Here is a 19,465-nt window from a genome sequence, read left to right on the forward strand (position 1 = left end):
TGCCACCTTCGTTTTTTACTGGATACTAGAAAATGTGACTTCTGGTTACCAGTTGGTGGCGCTATGACTTGATTCAACGTTACATCTCTTCAGGGCCAGAGTCTCATCAAACATGTGTAAATTGGAAAGAATCCGATGATGTCCAGTAGAGTTACAACGGTTTAGTTGTTCTTGGCGAAGGATCAACTTTGCCGATTTTGAGAGGGATCAGATTAACCTTTGAGGAGCATAACGTGTGAGGAGAAGGGTGTAAAATAAAAAAACATTAATCTTCCTGTTGTTACCAGGTGGCGCTATGACTAAGGTTAAAAATGATCACATGGATATCTACAGGGTGAGAAGTTCATGCTATATGAGAAATATGGAGAAGATTAGATGAAGTATGGTCGAGTTAAAACAATTAAAATTTTCATGCCCAATGGTGGCTTTCAGATTTTTAAGGATGATCAAACTGGCTGCAGTAGACACTGAGATATCTTGTTTTGCTATGTGTCAATCTCCAAAAAAAACACAAATTCCCTATTACTCGATAGAAGTAGATAGTAGATAATGCATTATAGAAGCCTTTTAATAAGCTGAGTAGTGATACTATAATCGGTCTTTAATCCTCATGTGAACAATCAGTAAATTTCCCGTAATACTACTTTAACTAAAAGCTAACTATTGTCAAAACTAACAAGCATACACAACAATGTTTTACAGTGAAAACTTTTATTAAATGCTATATTTTTGAAGGAATCTCATTCATTAGTCAAAGTTAACCTCCTCAATATTTGACAATTTTTTGGTATCTATAGACTATCTACTTACACAGGAACATATCCACGGGTGATGCTGGGGCAGGCTTTACTATCCCGACACCAGAGGAATTCACTCCTCAGCCACACGAGTCATTATACATAATACTCCATCATGTTACCCTAAGTCCCGACAAAACAAAGCTAGAAAGGGAGTCAAAGAGAGAAAAACAGAAAGAGAGAACTAGACAAAAAGAGAGAGGCAGACAGCCAACCAGCAAGACCATTGTGTGTCAGCCTGGCGTATTGGTTCTTTAGGCCCACTGTTGCACACCAACACTTACGGATGTGCATGCACTTACACTCAATCAGACATGCCCACAGACCTCCTTACTTCATCTCTCTCACATACACACACTCATGCACACGCAGAGGTACCCTGACACTGCAGCACACAGTCCTAACAGCCTCCGTTATAGAGTAGATACCACAGACTAAAAATATTATATTTCCTTCTCAAACGGAAGTGTCGTGCAAACATAGCTAGCAGGGCATTGCATGGAAATTCCTAGAACATCTTCAATATTCACTGTACATACTTTTAAATACAATATTTTTTTTCTTTTTTGGATGACAATATCCTTATAAAATATCTTAAATATATATTTTTTCTAGTTGAAGAGGAACAAAGGGGTGTTTGAGCAAGAAAAGACTTTAATTTAATGTCAAACTCCACATATGGAACACAACACAACCAATATTATCTAAAAGTGAGCAGTTTCTTCTTTTCACCAATAAAACATGACACACATTCTGACGGTGGTACACACGGCTAAGTGTTAACATAGTTTAATACTTAATTACAGAGTCTGCGGATGTTTTGTTTGAATGTACTGTGCGCGTGTTAGGTCGTGTTTGTGCATATGAATGAGTTGTCGCCGTGTGTATGTGGTTGTGTCTGTGCTCATATCGTGCAGGTGTACCATATAAACCCTGTGCCTTCATAGGAAGGTAGTAGGTAGTCCATACATTTCCCAACAGAACAGTCTCTGCCCGTGCAATGGTGTATTCAATGTTACCGAAGGGTTACGCCTGCAAACAGATTGGGGTAAAAGTGCATTGAACACCATCTAAATGCTGGGAATAATTTAGGGACTGCAAGCAAAATGTATGAGATTTCATGGAAAGCTACACTGGGGTTTCTGGCAGGAAATTGTGAAAGGCAGGCTGGCTGTTTCCAAAGTATTCCTCTCCTCCACAGACCTGGATGGCCTCCCTCCTCCAAACTGATCTTGAGGATTGACTGGTACTTCATGAAAACAGACATTTAGGAACCTTAAAGAGAGAGAGAGAGAGAGAGAAAGAGAGAGAGAGAAAGTTTGGAAGTTACGCACTTTTGTACATTTTTAAAGTCATTGAACTTAACATCATGCTCCTTCAAACTTGTACTTGTACTTATCACAATCTAATAATGAAATATATGTCACAAAGGCTATTTGTCTGCAGAATAAATTTAGGTACATGTGTGTCTCCATTTTGTGAAACTTTAAAAAGAAAAGTATTGTACCATTCTCCATACCATTTACTTGAAGCACTTTAATCTGGCAAATGGGAGCAATGGGAGGCAAAAAATTAGGATTATTTGGAGCCAGGACAGCAAACAGTCGTGATCTTTTTGAGTGTTTTACTCTCAGTGAGGGAGGGACGAGCATTTTTGCAGATGCAGGGCAGAGTGCGCGGGTTGGGATGTAGGGTTTAACCATGTCCTGGATGTAGCCTGAGACACCAAGGTCCTGGAGGGAGGAAATAAGGATCTGGTGGTTGACTGTGTCAAATGCAGCAGAGAGGTCCAGAAGGATGAGGACAGAGGAGAGAGAGGCGGCTCTAGCAGTGTGGAGTTGCTCTGAGACAGCAAGGAGAGCAGTCTCTGTGGAGTGGCCTGCCTTGAAACCTGACTGGTGGGGGTCAAGGAGGTTGTTATGGTGGAGATAGGAGGAGAGTTGGTTGAAGATAGCACGTTCAAAGGTTTTGGACAAAAAGGGAAGAAGAGAGACCGGTCTGTAGTTGTGTTCTTCAGAAGGGTTGAGGGTGGGTTTCTCCAGGAGAGGGTTGACTCTTGCCTCCTTCAGATAATTGGGAAAACAGCCAGATAACAGAGCATTGTTGATGAGACAGGTGAGGAACGGAAGAAGGTCAGGTGCGATAGATTGTAGAAGATGTGATGGAATGGGGTCAAGAAGGCAGGTGGTTGGACGGGCAGAGGTTACTAGGGTAAGAATTTGGTTAGGAGAGAGAAGAGAAGAGATTGAAAGACAAGCAAGTCATCCGATTGTTTATATTTACGCCATCTCCTTTCCGATGCTCGCATGGTGGCTCTCATGACGCACACCGGTTCAGACAGCCACAGAGCCGGAGGGGATTTGCCAGTCCGTTGTGTCGTAAGAGGATAGAGAGAGTCTAGAGAGGAGGAAAGAGTTGAGAGGAGAGTCTCTGCAGCAGCGTTCGGATGCAAGAGTGAGAAGGAGTCAGTAGACGGGAGAGCTGGTAGAACAGAGGATGCCAGAGAGGAGGGAGAGAGGGAGCGAATGTTGCGACAAACAGGTGCAGAGTCAGTTGATGGAGTCGTTAGTTATGGAGAGTGGGAGAGAGTAAGAGATGAAGAAGTGGTCAGACACATGAAGTGGAGTTACAGAGATGTTAGTGGTAGAGCAGTTTCTAGTAAAGATGTAGTCAAGGTGATTGCCGGCTTTGTGAGTAGGAGGAGAGGGACTAAGTGACAGAGCAAAAGAAGAAAGTAGGTGTAAGAGGTCAGATGACTTCTCTGTCTGGATGTTGAAGTCACCCAGAAGCATGAGCGGAGGGCAATTTTCAGGGAAGTCCCTGAGGAGGAGAATGTCCAGTTCTTCCAAGAAATGGCTATTAGACATTAAGAACAATGTGCATGAGTTTAGATCTGTCTCCCTCTCTCATCTTTGCTATTTAATGGTAGTTTGAGATGAGAAAATAAATTCCACTTTATCTCATCTGAGAGCTTATGAGACCCTGTGAATGACATCACCTACAGATGATCAAACACAACACCCTGAGAATGTTACATGTTTACTTCTATCATAATAAGAAAGTCACAAAGTGTCTTCTACCACTTTAGAATATCACCTTTTCTCTCCTTCATTTTGACTCTTTCTCCATTATTTTTTTATTTGTTGGCTGGCCATGCCGGTCCAGTTACTTTATAAACTGCAGAGACATACTGTTTCGTGACCCTGGCCTCTAGACAATATTTCACAATATTGACTGTAAAGCATATAGGCAAGGGCCATTACCATGACTAAATCATTACATCCCTGATCTATGAGAAAAACTACTTTCTACTTCAAGCATGGTGGAAAGCATTCATTTTGTTGTTGTAAATTATTTTCTGAGTCTTATTTAATTAAAGTATGATATTACCAGCCAACTACTGCAGAAATTGCCATAACAGTGCAGTTTTTGAGTGAATGAATCATTTTTCCTCAAGTGTTGCTCATGACTCAGGTCAGAATCCCGCCACATTACACAAGAGATGACTGAATTCTTCAAAGGAGATCAATAAAACACCACATTTATTCAGATGTCAGGGACATTCTCACCCCTGCTATCAGCCAGAAGCTCTTCGGTCATGAGTCCGTCCTGCCGGTTTCCCAGGACAAAAGCCAGGAAGGACAGGATGAGAGCGTCCAGGATGCCCATAATAGCCAAGATGTAGGCCCAACGCACTGAGCAGGCTCCCAGGCTGTACTTGTCTGTCTGCTCTCCGCACATCCGCCGAATCTCGTCACTGTCCCAACCGTCAGGATAGATCATGCAACCCAGCACCAAACAGACACCTAGTGAGAGACAGTGAGGGGAGAATGCGTTAAAGAAGGAAAGTCTCTTGTGTCTAGACACAAAGAGTGCAAGGAAAAAAACATGGAAAACCGCCGTAAACATCTGACACAGGCAAGGCAAGGCAATTTTATTTGTATAGCGCTTTTCATACACAAGGCAGACTCAAAGTGCTTCACATCATAACATTTCATACAATAAAGTGAAATAAAATGCAGGAATTAAAAGACAATTAAAAACAGCAAATAAAATTATAAATTAAAATCTTATTTAAATTGTTTAATTAAAGGCAGAGGCTAAAAGTGCAATGTAGGTCAAATTTAGCAGAAGACGAAGCTGAACATAAAAGTTTTCAGTCTTGTTTTCAACGTGGTCAGAGTTGGGGCAAGTCTTAAATCTTCAGGAAGTTTATTCCAGCTGTTGTTGTTGTTGCGTAGTAACTAAATGATGCTTTCCCATGATTTGTATCTACTCTGGGAATCACTAACAGATTGGTGTCAGAAGATCTTAGTGATCTTGACGGCTTATGTAGTGGAAGCATATCAGTGATATACTTTGGCCCTAAACCATGTAGTGATTTATATGTGAGCAGTAGGATTTTGAAATTAATTCTCTGACATACTGGGAGCCAATGTAAGGATTTAAGAATTGGTGTAATGTGCGGACATTTTTTGGTCTTTGTTAGACCTCTAGCAGCAGCGTTCTGAACAAGCTGGAGCTGCCTGACAGTTTTTTTTGGAAGACCTGCAAGGAGACCATTACAATAGTCTAGCCTACTAGTTATAAAGGCATGTACGAGTGTTTCATAGTCTTGAGCTGACATGAGCCCTCTAAGTCGTGCTACATTTTTGAGGTGGTAGTAGGCCGATTTTGTTACTGATTTGATGTGACTCTCCAAGTGTAAATCTGAATCCATAATAACCCCCAGATTTCTGGCTTTATTTGATGTTTTCAGGGACAGAGTGTGAACGTGTTGGGTTACATTAAACCTTTCTTTTTTAGCACCAAACACAATGATCTCAGTTTTGTCTTCATTTAGTTGTAGGAAATTTTGACACATCCAATCTTTGATTTGCTCAATGCACTGGCACAGAAGATCTATGGGGCGATAGTCGTTTGGTGATAGCGCTACATAGATCTGGGTTTCATCAGCGTAGCAATGGTGGTCAATTTTATTTTTTTGCATGATTTGTCCTAGTGGGAGCATGTAGATGTTGAATAAAGTCGGCCCTAAGATTGAAACTTGGGGGACTCCACACGTGACGTTGGTTGTTTCTGATACAAAGTCATGGAAACGAAATAGTTCCTGTCTTGTAGATATGACCTGAACCAGCTTAAGACTGTGCCTGAGAGCCCCACCCAGTTTTCCAACCTGTCCAAAAGTATTGAGTGGTCGACAGTATCAAATGCAGCACTGAGGTCTAATAGCATTAATATTGAAGTTTTGCCAGAGTCTGTCTTAAGACGGATGTCATTTACAACTTTAATAAGGGCCGTCTCGGTGCTATGAAGAGGTGGAAATCCTGACTGGAAATTGTCGTGGCAGCCAGTTGAAGCCAGGAAGTGATTAAGTTGTTGTAGGACAACTTTCTCAATTATTTTACTTATGAAAGGTAGATTTGAAATTGGTCTGTAGTTGTTGATAATAGAGGCATCTAGGCTCCGCTTTTTTAGGAGAGGTTTAATAACTGCAGTTTTGAAAGCTTTTAGGAAATGGCCTGTCTGAATAGAGTTATTAACTATTTGCAATACGTCTGTTGCTAGGCAGTCAAAAACATTCTTAAAGAAGTTGGTAGGTAGAGCATCAAGACAGCAGGTGGATGGTTTTAAATTTGTCACCGTTTCCACTAGAGTTTGAGAGTCTATGGCATTAAAGCTTGTCATCATTGCTGTGTTACTTTTGCCTAAATAGGGTGGTGATCCAACACAGCAGTCAGAGCCGGACACAAAAGAAAATTAAAGCTGCGAGCAGGGTTGGACGGGTCCTCGATACTCTGCACGACGGGGCACCGGCCGGACGGCTATAAACGCAGCCAAGAACTCCTGCAGCCGTCGGACAGAGAGACAGTCGTTGTTAACCGCATGGAGTGACGCGAAATATCATACATTGGCAAACCTTCTCTTAAATCTCTTTCACCATCCTTCTAATCAATTTCAGATGGTATTTAAAAAGGAAGAGATCAATAGTTACATGATAATTCCACTTCAGGTTGATTGTGCACATCCCCAACGTGTCACTCAGTGATAACCGGGACATTCTGATGTACTATTTCAAAATGAAAGCCTCTCTAAATACCATACATGAGCCAATTTCCATCACAAGACTACATTTGGTCAATTTCAGGTTAGAATTAAAAGTAAACTATCAATAGTTACATGATTATTTCACTTCAAACTGATAGTACCCATCCCCATGGTACAATAGGTTCCTCTCCGACTAGTCGTAGCGAGGACGCTAACAAGAGAGGAAACAACATGTGTAGCTATATCAAGCAATACACTCAGCAACCCTTCAGCACCATGGACAGCACCGTCGGGTCCTGCACGCCGTCTGCATAGCTTCTCTCTTTGGTTGCAAACCACTGACACCTGATCAAATGATCAACTACTAGTTCAAAGCTTTCCAAAATCCGTCAAACCAAAGATCTTATCAGAAAGAGTTCGGTAAAGTTAGCAAGATATTCACAGATTCCTACTTCACGGTTCAATAGCGAAACATTGTTGAAACACAAACGACACCTCTCTGTAACTGTAGTGATGTTGACAACCAGTTACAACCATCATCATACACAATTTTACCAATACGGACCAGTGCAGGAGCTGCACAAATCACATTGATCTTAATGAGTGGCCGCCCGTGAAACGAGAGCGCCGCGTGAGACGAGTGCGCAGGGACCGTCTGCAAAGGGCAATGCGGAAAAACACATAAAATAAAATCAAAATCACTATAATGAATGGTAGCATCCCCCTAATCATGTCATAGGTCCATGGCATTGTACCTGTTGTGAAATGCTTTTCAGAAGTTATTATTAATAATATTCCATATTTATAGCAAATAATAATCAATTACTCCACTTTTATGGATCTTAGCATCCCCAAAATCATGTCATATGTCCATGGGCGTGTACCCATTGCACTACACCTTCTACTTTGTTAAAATTGCTTCTGAGTATTTTGTATGAATAGAAAGTAATGTTCAATAACTACTGTTATTGACTCTAGAACCACCAAAAACATAGCATATGTCTATGATCGTGTACCCATTGCCATACACCTTTACTTTGTTTAGAAATGTCTTTTGAGTATTTATTATGAATATTTTTCAATGTTTATGGCAAATAATGTTCAATAACTCCACTGTTATGGACTCTAGAACCACCAAAATCATGACATATCCCAGTGAGCACAAGACGTAATTTCAACGTTGAAATATGGTTGAAATCGGGTTGAAATGAGGTCTGAACGTCTAAGACCTCATTTCAACGTCTTTTCAACCGGCTAAAAATGGGATAAAACATCAACGTGCCAGAAAACATCAATTTGTTGACAAATGTGTCATGATGTAACGTAAGGTTGAAAGATAGACGATATTAACGTTAAGATTTTCATAATAATTAAGGAACTGGTCGGCGAAATTTGGTCTACGCGAAGACGTAATTTCAACGTATTTAATATTTCACTTAAAACGTTATAAATATGAAACTACGGACTGCGTGCTGTTAATAAGATGCGTTTAAGACATAATAATGCGGGCAGGTTCAAACATTACTTGTAAACACGTAACTCCGCTCACATCTGTAACGCGCATGCGCGAGTTCTTAGACGCCTGCAGAGCTCCGAGCGGACGAGGCGAAGTTACGGCAGCAGAGCGACATGAACGGGCTGATAGAACCACGACTACCGGCTCCACTGCTCTGTAAGTACGCGAGTGTTTGGATGAAGCACACCTGGAACTATAACCGGGTGTTTTACTTGTGCTGCCCACCCGATACGGGAAAGACGGTCCTTTTTGTTAAGCTAGTTAGCGTTAGCGCAGGTAGTTTGCTAGTTAGCATGCTAGCGTTCAGCATGATGACCTGGACCAAAAGTAAACATCCCAGAATATTTTTCGTGTGTTTGGTGTTACTAATGCGTTAGGTTGTTGCTGTACCCATAAATGGTATTGCATTTCACATTGAAAATACGTTTTTAAAGCAATGGGGGCTAAATACAGATTGCAAGGGTGAAGGGCTGAATTCAACAAGTTGTGGTCTGTAAACAAGAGGGACAACACATTGTAAGTTACTGCTGCATTAAAGCATGATACTGTGTAATATACCTGGAAATGTTACTCCAGAAATACCATAAGTTGCAGATGAATTGTTATCTTGTTGATAATGTAATAAGTGAACAATCTATAAATTAGGATTCTAACACACCTGCTGCTGTTATTATTACTAGTTTATTACTGTCATCATAAACCCAAATGACCAACTTTGCCTTTGTGCTTTCCCTCCTCACAGGTTTCTGCGGGTGGTGGTTGCATCTGATGGAGGTTACGTCTGATGATGGTTGTCCCTGCACTGGTCCTGCCTTACCCCTGGCTTAGTAATCCACAATATTAGAATAATTTCTGTCGTAGGAATTGGATGTACTGTACACCTTTAAATTGTTCATACTCTACACACCTACTGCCTTGCTGTTTTCTCCTCAGGTTTCTCCTGGTTGAAGGTTTTTTACATTTTGGGGGTTTTAGGACAGGATGTTGCATGTTTACAGATTGCAAAGCTGAACAAAATAAAATGATTTGAATTGAATAAACACGTTGACCAGAGAAATCTGCAATTGAGGGCTGTTCTCTGCACTCTGACTCCCTTTACACAAAGAATCCTCAAGTGAGGATGAGGGAGATGCAGCTGATTTCAGGTATACTATCCCAACTCAAGTGACTCACAGCCACATCTTGTTACAGAATCTAAAAATGAAGTTCAAATGATTCAGAAAAATGGTCTACAAACACAGAATTGTTGTTGTTGAACACAGAAATGTTGTTTCTGCACTTTTAAATCCATAGTTAATTTCCCTGAAATATATATTTTATTTTTGTATTTTTAATTAGGAAAAGTGTTATATGTATAGTGTTATATTTATAATAAATGCAAATGAATAAAATAATGTGTTTGTCCTTGTTAAGGGCTGTTAACATGACAACTGTGACTAAGTATGTAACTTGTACGTTTCCAGCGAGCAATTTATCCGTTGAAACAACGTTTAAAAGACGTCTATGGCCCGACGTTGAAAAGACGTTGCAAATTGGTTCAAAAGTGAAAGTTGTTTCAACGTCATACCTATTCATAGACGTTGAAAAGACGTTTACGTTTAGACCACATTTCAACCAGCGAGCATTTCAACGATGAAAAGACGTTTAAAAGACGTCTATGCCCGACGTTGAAAAGACGTTGCAAAATGGTTTAAAAGTGAAAGTTGTTTCAACGTCTATTCGTAGACGTTGAAAAGACGTTCGCGTATAGACCCGTTTTCAACGTGATTTATAACATCGGTGGTAAACTTACAAATGTGGACGTAGTTTCTTTTTAAACATCTAAAATAATGATATAGCACACAAGAGAGGACGAAATATTACCGTATTAAAAAATCACGTTGAAATGTGGTCTAAACATAGACGTCTTTTCAACGTCTACGAATAGACGTTGAAACAACTTTCACTTTTAAACCATTTTGCAACGTCTTTTCAACGTCGGGCATAGACGTCTTTTAAACGTCTTTTCAACCAAAAAATGCTCACTGGGATGTCAATGGCCTTTGGCCCATTGTACTACACTTTTTACTTTGTATATAAATGGCTTCTGAGTATTTTGTATGAATAATATTCAACATTTATTGCAAATAATATTCAATACAGTAACGTCCTACAATCGGTGCAATACATTATTTTCTTGGCTTTAGAACCTGCAATGAGTGTATTATGTTAGACGCGTTTGTAACGGAGCGTCTCTTCCAGCGAGGAAACGCTGCCTGCCGTCGCCAGAGAACAGAGCAGAAAGGTCCGACAGTCTGTTAAACGGGTCTTCATGTTTCTGTGAAGCAGCGCGGCTTCAGTCTGCTAACAGGCAGCTAAACAGAGACAGCTGAGCTAAACTAACGAAGCCACGTTCAAATTCGCCGAAGCATAAAATAGTCGTCGCGGTCCGTAGTCGGTGCACAAGAACCACCGCTGCACCGAAGTGAGCGTGTTGGGTTCGTCGAGGACGTCATCATGACGCGTTAATATCCGCCGTACTTTGCCTGCCTGTTGTCTGTCAGCTGCGTGCGAATTTAGGGGGAAAAAGTATCGTGACTTCGTCAACCACCAACATGTTCGTCTCGTTAACAAAAGTTAGAATGGATTTAGTCATAGTTTTTATTTTTTAAGATCGTTTTCGTCACGTCTTAGTCTCGTCTTAGTCATGGAAAAAAGGTTTGTTAACTATGACGAAATAAAAATTTTCGTCATAGTTTTCGTCGACGAAATTAACACTGGTATGCAGCTACTCATGTGGCACTCTATACATATAAAGCATTTATGTATGGCTCATGGTTTGTGCATTTTAAGGTTTTGATCTTACAATTACTTTAAATATTTATAACAACCTATAATCAAGTAAATACAACAAAATCTTCATTAATACTAAATAAAACCTAGATATTAGTGACAGATTTATATCCTGATATTTTTATCTAATACTGCTGCAGTTTGTACATGCTTTGATATATGGATTCATTTAAACACTTCTTTTATTTTTCTCTCTCTCTCCATGGTCGTCTCCGTATTTTAATGAAAATAATAATAATACAATTATTGTCCAGACAAAGCACTTGGTTCCTCCAACAGGATTCCCTCGGTAGTCCCTACTGCTAATCTAACAATCGATTGAGTACTGCCCAATATTGTGGAACTCACTTTCAACAAATCCCATTCAGTACTTTCAAGTAAAAAGTTGGTAAATGCCTATTTTAAATGTTTTGTTTCTTTATTTACTCTCATTTGTGATTATCTATTGTACAATAAATACACTTACAATGTTGCTAGCAATTTGTCAACCATAAATGTGATAAATGTGGGGTTTCACATAAAGTAAATGTATCACTTTGAACATTATTTGCCATAAATATTGAAAAATATTCATAGAAAATACTCAGAAGCCATTTTAAAAGAAAGTAAAAGGTGTTGTACAATGGGTAAAAGGCCATTGACATATGACATGATTTCGGTGGTTCTACAGTTGATAACAGTGGAATTATTGAACATTATTTGCAATAAATGTTCAATATTATTGTTACGCCCCCACCCCGGCTCAGGAGAGGAGGAGGGCGTAACTACCCAAGACCACGCCCACTGGATGTGGGAACCTGTATACTAGTCACCACGACGCTACTACAATAAACAAACACACGCTGCTACAATGGATGACTAAATGGTGGGTTTATTTTCCACACAATGATCATGTATAATGACAATACACACAATACAAACCCAACAATTACACACAAGGAGGTAGACACGGGATAGGAGGACTAACAGGTAACAAGGCCTGTGGAGTAGGGCGGTGCCAGCGGTCTGTCAAAGCAAAGAAACAAAAAAAAGGACCCTGAGCTTCCCTACTCCTCTAAACCTACCTACCACAATCTAACCTATTACACCACTTACCTCACTGCTACAACACACTGGGCGACCGCCACTGGCTTCTAATCTAAAGTATCTAACAGAGTTTTTTCATACGGGTGTATGTAGACTCCAGGTTATCTTAACTAGCCCTGCTCCACAGCGCTCTTGGGGTACGTACATGAAACACAGACCTGGGTGTACAATAGACGACAGTTTTAACAAACAACATAAACCATATATATTTCAAAGTCTCTCTCAATCTCTCTCCCAACACAGCCTTCCTCCGAGCTCTCACAAACTAAACATTTTATAGAGCAGAGCTGCGCTGGATTGGCTGGAGAAACAGTTGGCCATGCCCGCATCGTCAGCAGCAACTCACCACACCTGTGAAGAACAGACTGGAACAAAGACATGGGGAGGAGAAAACACAAACAGAGCAGCCGGACGTAATAATTATTCATACAAAATACTCAAATGCAATTTCTACACAAAGTAAAAGGTGTGGTACATTGGGTAAAAGCCCATTGACACATTCTATGATTTTGGTGGTTCTAGAGTCGATAACAGTGGAGTTATTGAATGTTATTTGCCATAAATATTGAAAGATATTTATAAAAAATAGTCAAAAGACATTTTAAAACAAAGTAAAAGGTGTAGTACAACAAGAACACGCGCATGGACATATGACATGATTTTGGGAATGCTACTATTCACAACAGTGGAGGTACTGAATATTATTTGCCATAAATATTGAACTAGTGTTGCACGGCGTACCGGTACAAGAAAAGTATCGCGTTACCCTCACGTTTAAAACTATACGATTTTGCATATTTTTGGTACTAGTACTTCAATAAAAAAGCAGCGCACTCCCTGTTCCGCTCCCTGTCATGCTGCATGCATGCATTGACTGCCAGGGCGGGGCAACCCAGCTCTCACACATGCAACAGGCAGCCGTCATTCACAGCGAGCGATCACACGAGAGACATGGCCTCATATTTAGGAGCTGTTGCCGACCGTCCTCGGCTTGTAGATAGAAAAGATGCAAGAAGTGTTATTGGGAGGTACTTCGGGTACAAAGCTGACACCGAAGGAAAACCAATGGACACAAACAGACCCGTCTGTAGAACTTGCTACAAATTGACTCAGGCAAAGGGAGGGAACACGTCGAACATGGCCAGCATCTATCAGACCGACACCCCGAAATTTTCAAAGAGTTCAAAGAATGACAGGTTAGCAAATGTGATTATAAACATGAACAACCCCAAGCTCACCCATATACAGCCTAACACGAGTAGCCTTAGCCTAGTTTAGCTAGGTTGACCAGAAGTCCTCTTTTACCAGGAAGCATTTAGTCTTCGAAAAGAGGAAATGTCCCGGTAAAAGAGGACGTCTGCCTTGTCTTGTGTTGCAGTTGCTTGATGTTTGACTGTGTTAGGAAAGTTGTTGACTTGCTAGTTGGTCATAAACAGCCCCTAGCAAGACATCTGGTTAGCAAGACATCTCGTTAGCGATGTTAGCAAGCTTGTTCTAACACGCTTGGACATTGATGGTAGTATTACGTTTTTTTTCTTTTTCCCCTGATGCTAAGTGCTCTCGCGTCGGCTTCTTTGCAATGTTATTGTCTACCATGTAGTTTTCATTAATATCTTGCTGTAGGCTAATATTAATATGAATGCCATTTGTTAAGTGTTCAAAAAGCTGGGCAGGAACAAGCTGGTAAAAAAGGGAACCTTACAGATGTTTTATTTATTACTACATTACATTACATTACACTATCATAGATAAATATTCCAGTATCGTATCGTAATTGTGGTATTGTATCGTATTTGTGGTATTGTATTGTATTTGAGGTATCGTATCGTAAGTATCGAGTATCGTGATATTTTGGCAGGTATAGTATCAAAGTCATAATTTTGGTATCGTGACAACCATATATTGAACATTATTATTAATAATTACTCAATAGAAACAACAAGTACACACCCATGGATGTACGCTATGACTTTGGCCTTGTTACACTTTTCAAAAGTTATGGTATTGACTTTCCAATCAAAAATATTCTGCAGTACATAAGCAGATCTTTCAATAACTACTGCTTTACTTAAACCCCCTAGAGGCGAAACACTGAATAGGAATTAATTCTTGAATATTACCCCCAATAAAAAATCAAAGCACATTTACTGATAATATTAGCTGCAGTACACCAAGAACAAGCCTATTGTATGGCAGGACTTTGGTCCTGCTAACTTTATAAAAGAGTGAGGCTATTGAATAATGTTTACATTAAGTACTCAAAATAAGGAATCATTACAAATCCAAAGCACATTGCATTAAAATAACTACGGTAGTAGAACAATAATGAGCCCACTTATATATAAAATGATTTGGTCTTGCTACCATTCATAACAGTGAAGTTATTGAATATTTCTGTAATATTCTTTATACGCATTTTAATTGGCAGACGGTCCCTGCGCACTTGACTCGAAAGCAGCTGCACATTGAGACCAAAATGATTCGTCCAGCTCGCTGAGCGGTCTGTTTTGGTGAAATTGATGTTAATACCGGTTGTACTTGGTTGTCAACATCACTACGGTTACAGAGAGGTGTCGTTTGTGTTTTAACAACGTTTCGCTGACGAGCTATTGAACCGTGAAGTCTGAATCTGTGAATATCTTGCTAACTTTACCGAACTCTTTCTGATAAGGTCTTTGGTTTGACGGGTTATGGAAAGCTTTGAACTAGTGGTTGATCATTTGATCAGGTGTCAGTGGTTTGCAGTCAGAAAGAAACACTTCGGATGGAATATCTTGGGATAATATTTGAGATGATACTAACATTAGCTTGTGTCACAACCTGCTAGCTGAGAGGATACAAAGTGTAATGCTATCATAACCATGCCCCCCAGCCCCCCTTTTCCCACTTTAGGTGCTACTGAACGGCACCTACCCGACAACGCCTGCATCCAACCGCAGATCTTGTACACGGTGGAGGTGCTGAGGAGGAAGAAGAGGCTGAAGCAGCCGATGCAGGCCCACACCAGCATCATGGACATTCCGACGAAGAAGGAGGCGGCCTTGAACGCAGTGGAGGGGATAGCGGCGAACTCGGTGAAGGTACCCTGGCAGGCCAGTTCCCTGGCGATGCCGTCCCCGACGCAGTAGTGGAAGAGGCCGAAGTAGCCGGCCTGCGGCGTGTCCATCCCATCCCCGATCCAGTAGGGCTGAGAGAAGATGGTGACGTTTACGATGCCAAACAGGATAGTGAAAATGGCCCATAGAAGTCCGATGACCCGCGAGTTGCGGACGTAATTGGTTTGGTACAGTTTCGCGGCTTCTGCAGACGGTAGCATTGATGCGGCGGATCCAGGGATCATTTTACGGGGAAACCCGAGGGCTTAAACGAGTGTCGCGACCCGTCCGAGCGCAGAGCGACGACTTTGCATGTATCGCACGGACCGTTTTCACAGAATCGTCCCTCCGAAAATAATAAATAAATCGAGAGCGCGGAGAGAGACTGTGCCCGTGCGGCTACAACACGGCGACGTCCGTCAGGCTGAGACCGACTCAGTGACGTTGCATCCCCCCAAAAAAACAGGCGGTGGAAAAGGGGAAGCAGGGAGCCCAAAGCGGAGCACTCGCAACACCCCTGAATGTGACCGACAACTCTGTGAAAACTCGACGAACACACCGGAAGAGAACAAGCCCGCTCCACAGTCTGGCATCTACACAATCTTTAGCTCACTCGTGCTAACCTAGCAAAAAAAGCTCGTCACTGAAATTCCAGTTGATTGTCGATGCGTCTAGGTTTAAGGCAGAACTAGTTTCTTCAGAGCGTAATAGGATTTTGGTCGCGTGGTGTGTCACGGTTCAACACGTGATCGTTCTACACCAATGAAGGAAGCTGATTTTTGTCAACAGGGTGGCATTATGGCGTGGTTCGATTCAACATTACCGATAAAGAGGAAAACACCCGAACTTCCTCTAAAGTGGGCCAAATGGATTCTAAACAGTGATGTAAAGAAAGCCGCGTCCAAGACGAACAAGTAGGCAAATATACGATAATGTTATGTTTATGTTAAGTCGCTTAGATCAAGTTTGAAATACCTGGGAATACACCTTACTGACGATCTAACATGGAACTGTTTGGAATGTTTTAGAACTTATGTATGAAATCATGAACATGAAACATGTTCACAAATGACCGCGAAATAGCAAAACTATTACAAACAAAGACAACAATTCCAATTTAACTGCATTTTTAAGACTTTTGTAGTCCATTTGGAGGCATTGGCTGTGGAACCAGCGCAAACAGCTGTCACACTGGATCTTAAAAAAGAGACAAAATGAAGCACCTTTATTTAATGATGGTTGAGTAATCAACACATGATATTATGAACATGATATCAAACACTGATATACAAACACACATTTTAGATCTTGAATATTACAAAATCAAAATATCACAAAAATAGGGCTTTTACTTTGAAGAAATCTCCAAATCTGTAAAACAGTAAAAATACTTGATATTCAGCATGGTACTAGTCAGAGAGGTCCTTAACACAGGTACATTGGTCTTTGCCTGGAACTATTGGGAAATCTGTTTTTGTTGCAGCTCAAATATTGAGAAATGGTGTTTTTGAAATTGCAATTATAGGGGTTTTACTTTGGAGAAATCTCCAAATTTGTACTGTACAAATATTTATTTTATTGTACACGGGTAGTCCTGTACACATATAGTTCTATCATTGTCCGGAATTTGCTATTTAAATAGCCTTTTTTCCGGTTACGTGTTTAATGCCGTAAATGTCAGCATATATGTGCAATAGAATTCAAGTGTCGGCTGAGTTGACCACGGAAATCCGGGTGTCGGCTGAGTTGGACTGTGAACGCCCAGCACACACTGACGAAATCAAGGCAAAGACTGTACTTCCGAGGTCAGCTGAGGAAGTTCAAAGTATCAGCACCCATCAGCTGTGTGTCCTGACAGCATCATCACTTGGTATGGGAACTGAACAGCTCGTGACTGCAGTGCCACACCATCAGAGCACCTCTCCCTTTTCTGCAGAAGACCTACAAGAGAAGACTACGTACCAGCGCCCAAAGTATTGTAAAGGACTCCTAACATCCTGACCATGGACATTTCAAAACACTGAGGTTATGCAAACACCTCTCCTGCTACAAGACCAGAACAGAAGAGACTGGGAATGAGCTTCTTCCAGGATCAGGAATCAGGAAACATTTATTGCCATAATATGTGAGACATACAAGGAATTTGACTTGGCGGTTGGTGCATAACAGCAGACAGTATGACAATGGACAACAAAACAACAGTGCAAGAGGAATAAAATAAAATATACTGCTATGGGTTAGTAATATAAGGCTATGGGTTAGTTTAAAAATAAATGAATACAGGTTCAAAATCCTCAAGCATTCGTATCCGGAACACACAGAATGACTATATAAAATGTTTTACAACTTTTTTTCACACTTGCACATGGACTACACACACTGAACTTTATACTGCCTCTTGCTATTTCTGAAAAATATTTCTTGATCTTTCTTCTTTTGCACTCACACAGAAAAAGCCTAACACCAAACAAGATTCCACTACGTACTTTACGTTAGTATTTCTATGTATGTGACGAATAAACATCCTTCCTTGTATCAATAAAAGGCAGTAATTGTTAATTTATTCTTCCACAAATGAAAACAACACTGATCAACCATAAGGATAATCTTCATGAAAAATATGAAATATGATATATAAACTGGAGAAAACAGAATAAAGAATAACAGATTAGGACACTCAGTCCTCACTGTCAGTGTCAGGACATTTATCTTCCAGTTCCTCAGGTCTTTTTGTGTTAGCACAATTACAACAATGACATAATTCTATTCAACACAGTCCTGTAGAACAGTGTTAATTTTGGCAGCTATTTTTGATTTAGTCTTAGTCTTTAGACGAAAATGCATTTTAGTTTTAGTCACATTTAGTCAATTTAATCCTTCTTAGTTTTAGTCTAGTTTTCATCGAGTTGGTTGCAACTTAGATGTCCCTCTTAGGACAGGTCTATAACAGGGGTCGGCAAACTTTTTGACTCGCGGGCCACAATGGGTTGTAAAATGTGACGGAGGAGCCGGGCCAAGAACAAATGGTTTAAGTGTTTGTGTGAACTAATATAAATGACATCAAAAATCATTACATGAAAGGATTTGGATTTTAACAAATAGCAAAGCATTTATTTGCAAGGCAATTAAACAAATTGTCAACGGTGTAACAACTTCATGAGGACCAGGGATCTAAACGCAACACTTTGTTGTCTTTGTCTGTTTACTTGCAATGCTTTTGACGTGGCCACCGGAAACTTCATGGTCCTTTATTGTTTCCACTGTCCCAACAAAAGAGACCATAACGTCTTACAATCGGTGCAATACATTATTTTCTTGGCTTCAGAACCTGCAATGACTTTATTATGTTGGACGTGTTTTTAACGAAGCGTCTCATCCACCGAGGAAACGCTGCCTGCCGTCACCAGAGAACAGAGCAGAAAGGTCCGACAGTCTGTTAAACGGGTCCTCATGTTTCTGTGAATCAGCGCGGCTTCAGCCTGCTAACAGTCAGCTAAACAGAGACAGCGGAGCTAAACTAACGAAGCCACGTTCAAACTCGCCGAAGCATAAAATAGTCGTCGCGGTCCGTAGTCGGTGCACAAGAACCACCGCTGCACCGCTGCGAGCGTTCTGGGCTCGTGGATGACGTCATCATGACGCGTTAATATCCGCCTGTCTGTTGTCTGTTGGGTGCGTGCAAATTTAGGGGTAAAAAAGTATCGTGACTTCGTCAACCACCAACATGTTCGTCTCGTTAACAAAAGTTAGAATGGATTTAGTCATAGTTTTTATTTTTTAAGATCGTTTTCATCACGTCTTAGTCTCGTCTTAGTCATGGCAAAAAAGGTCGTTAACGAACATTTTTCGTCATAGTTTTCGTCGACGAAATTAACACTGCTGTAGAAAAAGGAACATCTGCCTGTCTAACTGGCACTTTTGCAGCCGCAGTGTATCACATGCAAAACACTGTCAAGGGCCGGATTTCTGGTCATCCAGGTTACGTGCAAGGTCCCATCCTCTGTTTGGCTACCATATCCAGCAGGTGATGGAGCACTTATATTTTCTTTGGATGGCATGCCCTGTATGACTGCCATACCATCAAAAAGAAT

General features: G+C 40.8%; 1 protein-coding gene and 1 long non-coding RNA gene across 2 annotated transcripts; one reads left to right on the forward strand and one right to left on the reverse strand.

Moving 5' to 3' along the window:
- Nucleotides 1-694: 694 nt before the first annotated feature.
- Nucleotides 695-17,912, reverse strand: LOC120812314 (LHFPL tetraspan subfamily member 3 protein). Its single transcript, XM_040168158.2, has 3 exons — nt 15,193-17,912; nt 4,367-4,603; nt 695-2,072 (listed from the first exon to the last, which is right to left on the reverse strand). Exons 1-3 carry the CDS (start codon nt 15,617-15,619, stop codon nt 2,065-2,067), a joined length of 672 nt encoding a protein of 223 aa, XP_040024092.1. The 5' UTR covers nt 15,620-17,912; the 3' UTR covers nt 695-2,064.
- Nucleotides 8,422-9,752, forward strand: LOC144390992 (uncharacterized). Its single transcript, XR_013454850.1, has 2 exons — nt 8,422-8,517; nt 9,104-9,752. It is a non-coding gene; the product is annotated as an uncharacterized LOC144390992 (long non-coding RNA).
- Nucleotides 17,913-19,465: the final 1,553 nt, after the last annotated feature.

This window comes from Gasterosteus aculeatus, chromosome Y, assembly GCF_964276395.1.
Source record: "Gasterosteus aculeatus chromosome Y, fGasAcu3.hap1.1, whole genome shotgun sequence".
In the NCBI taxonomy this organism is placed as follows: domain Eukaryota; kingdom Metazoa; phylum Chordata; class Actinopteri; order Perciformes; family Gasterosteidae; genus Gasterosteus; species Gasterosteus aculeatus.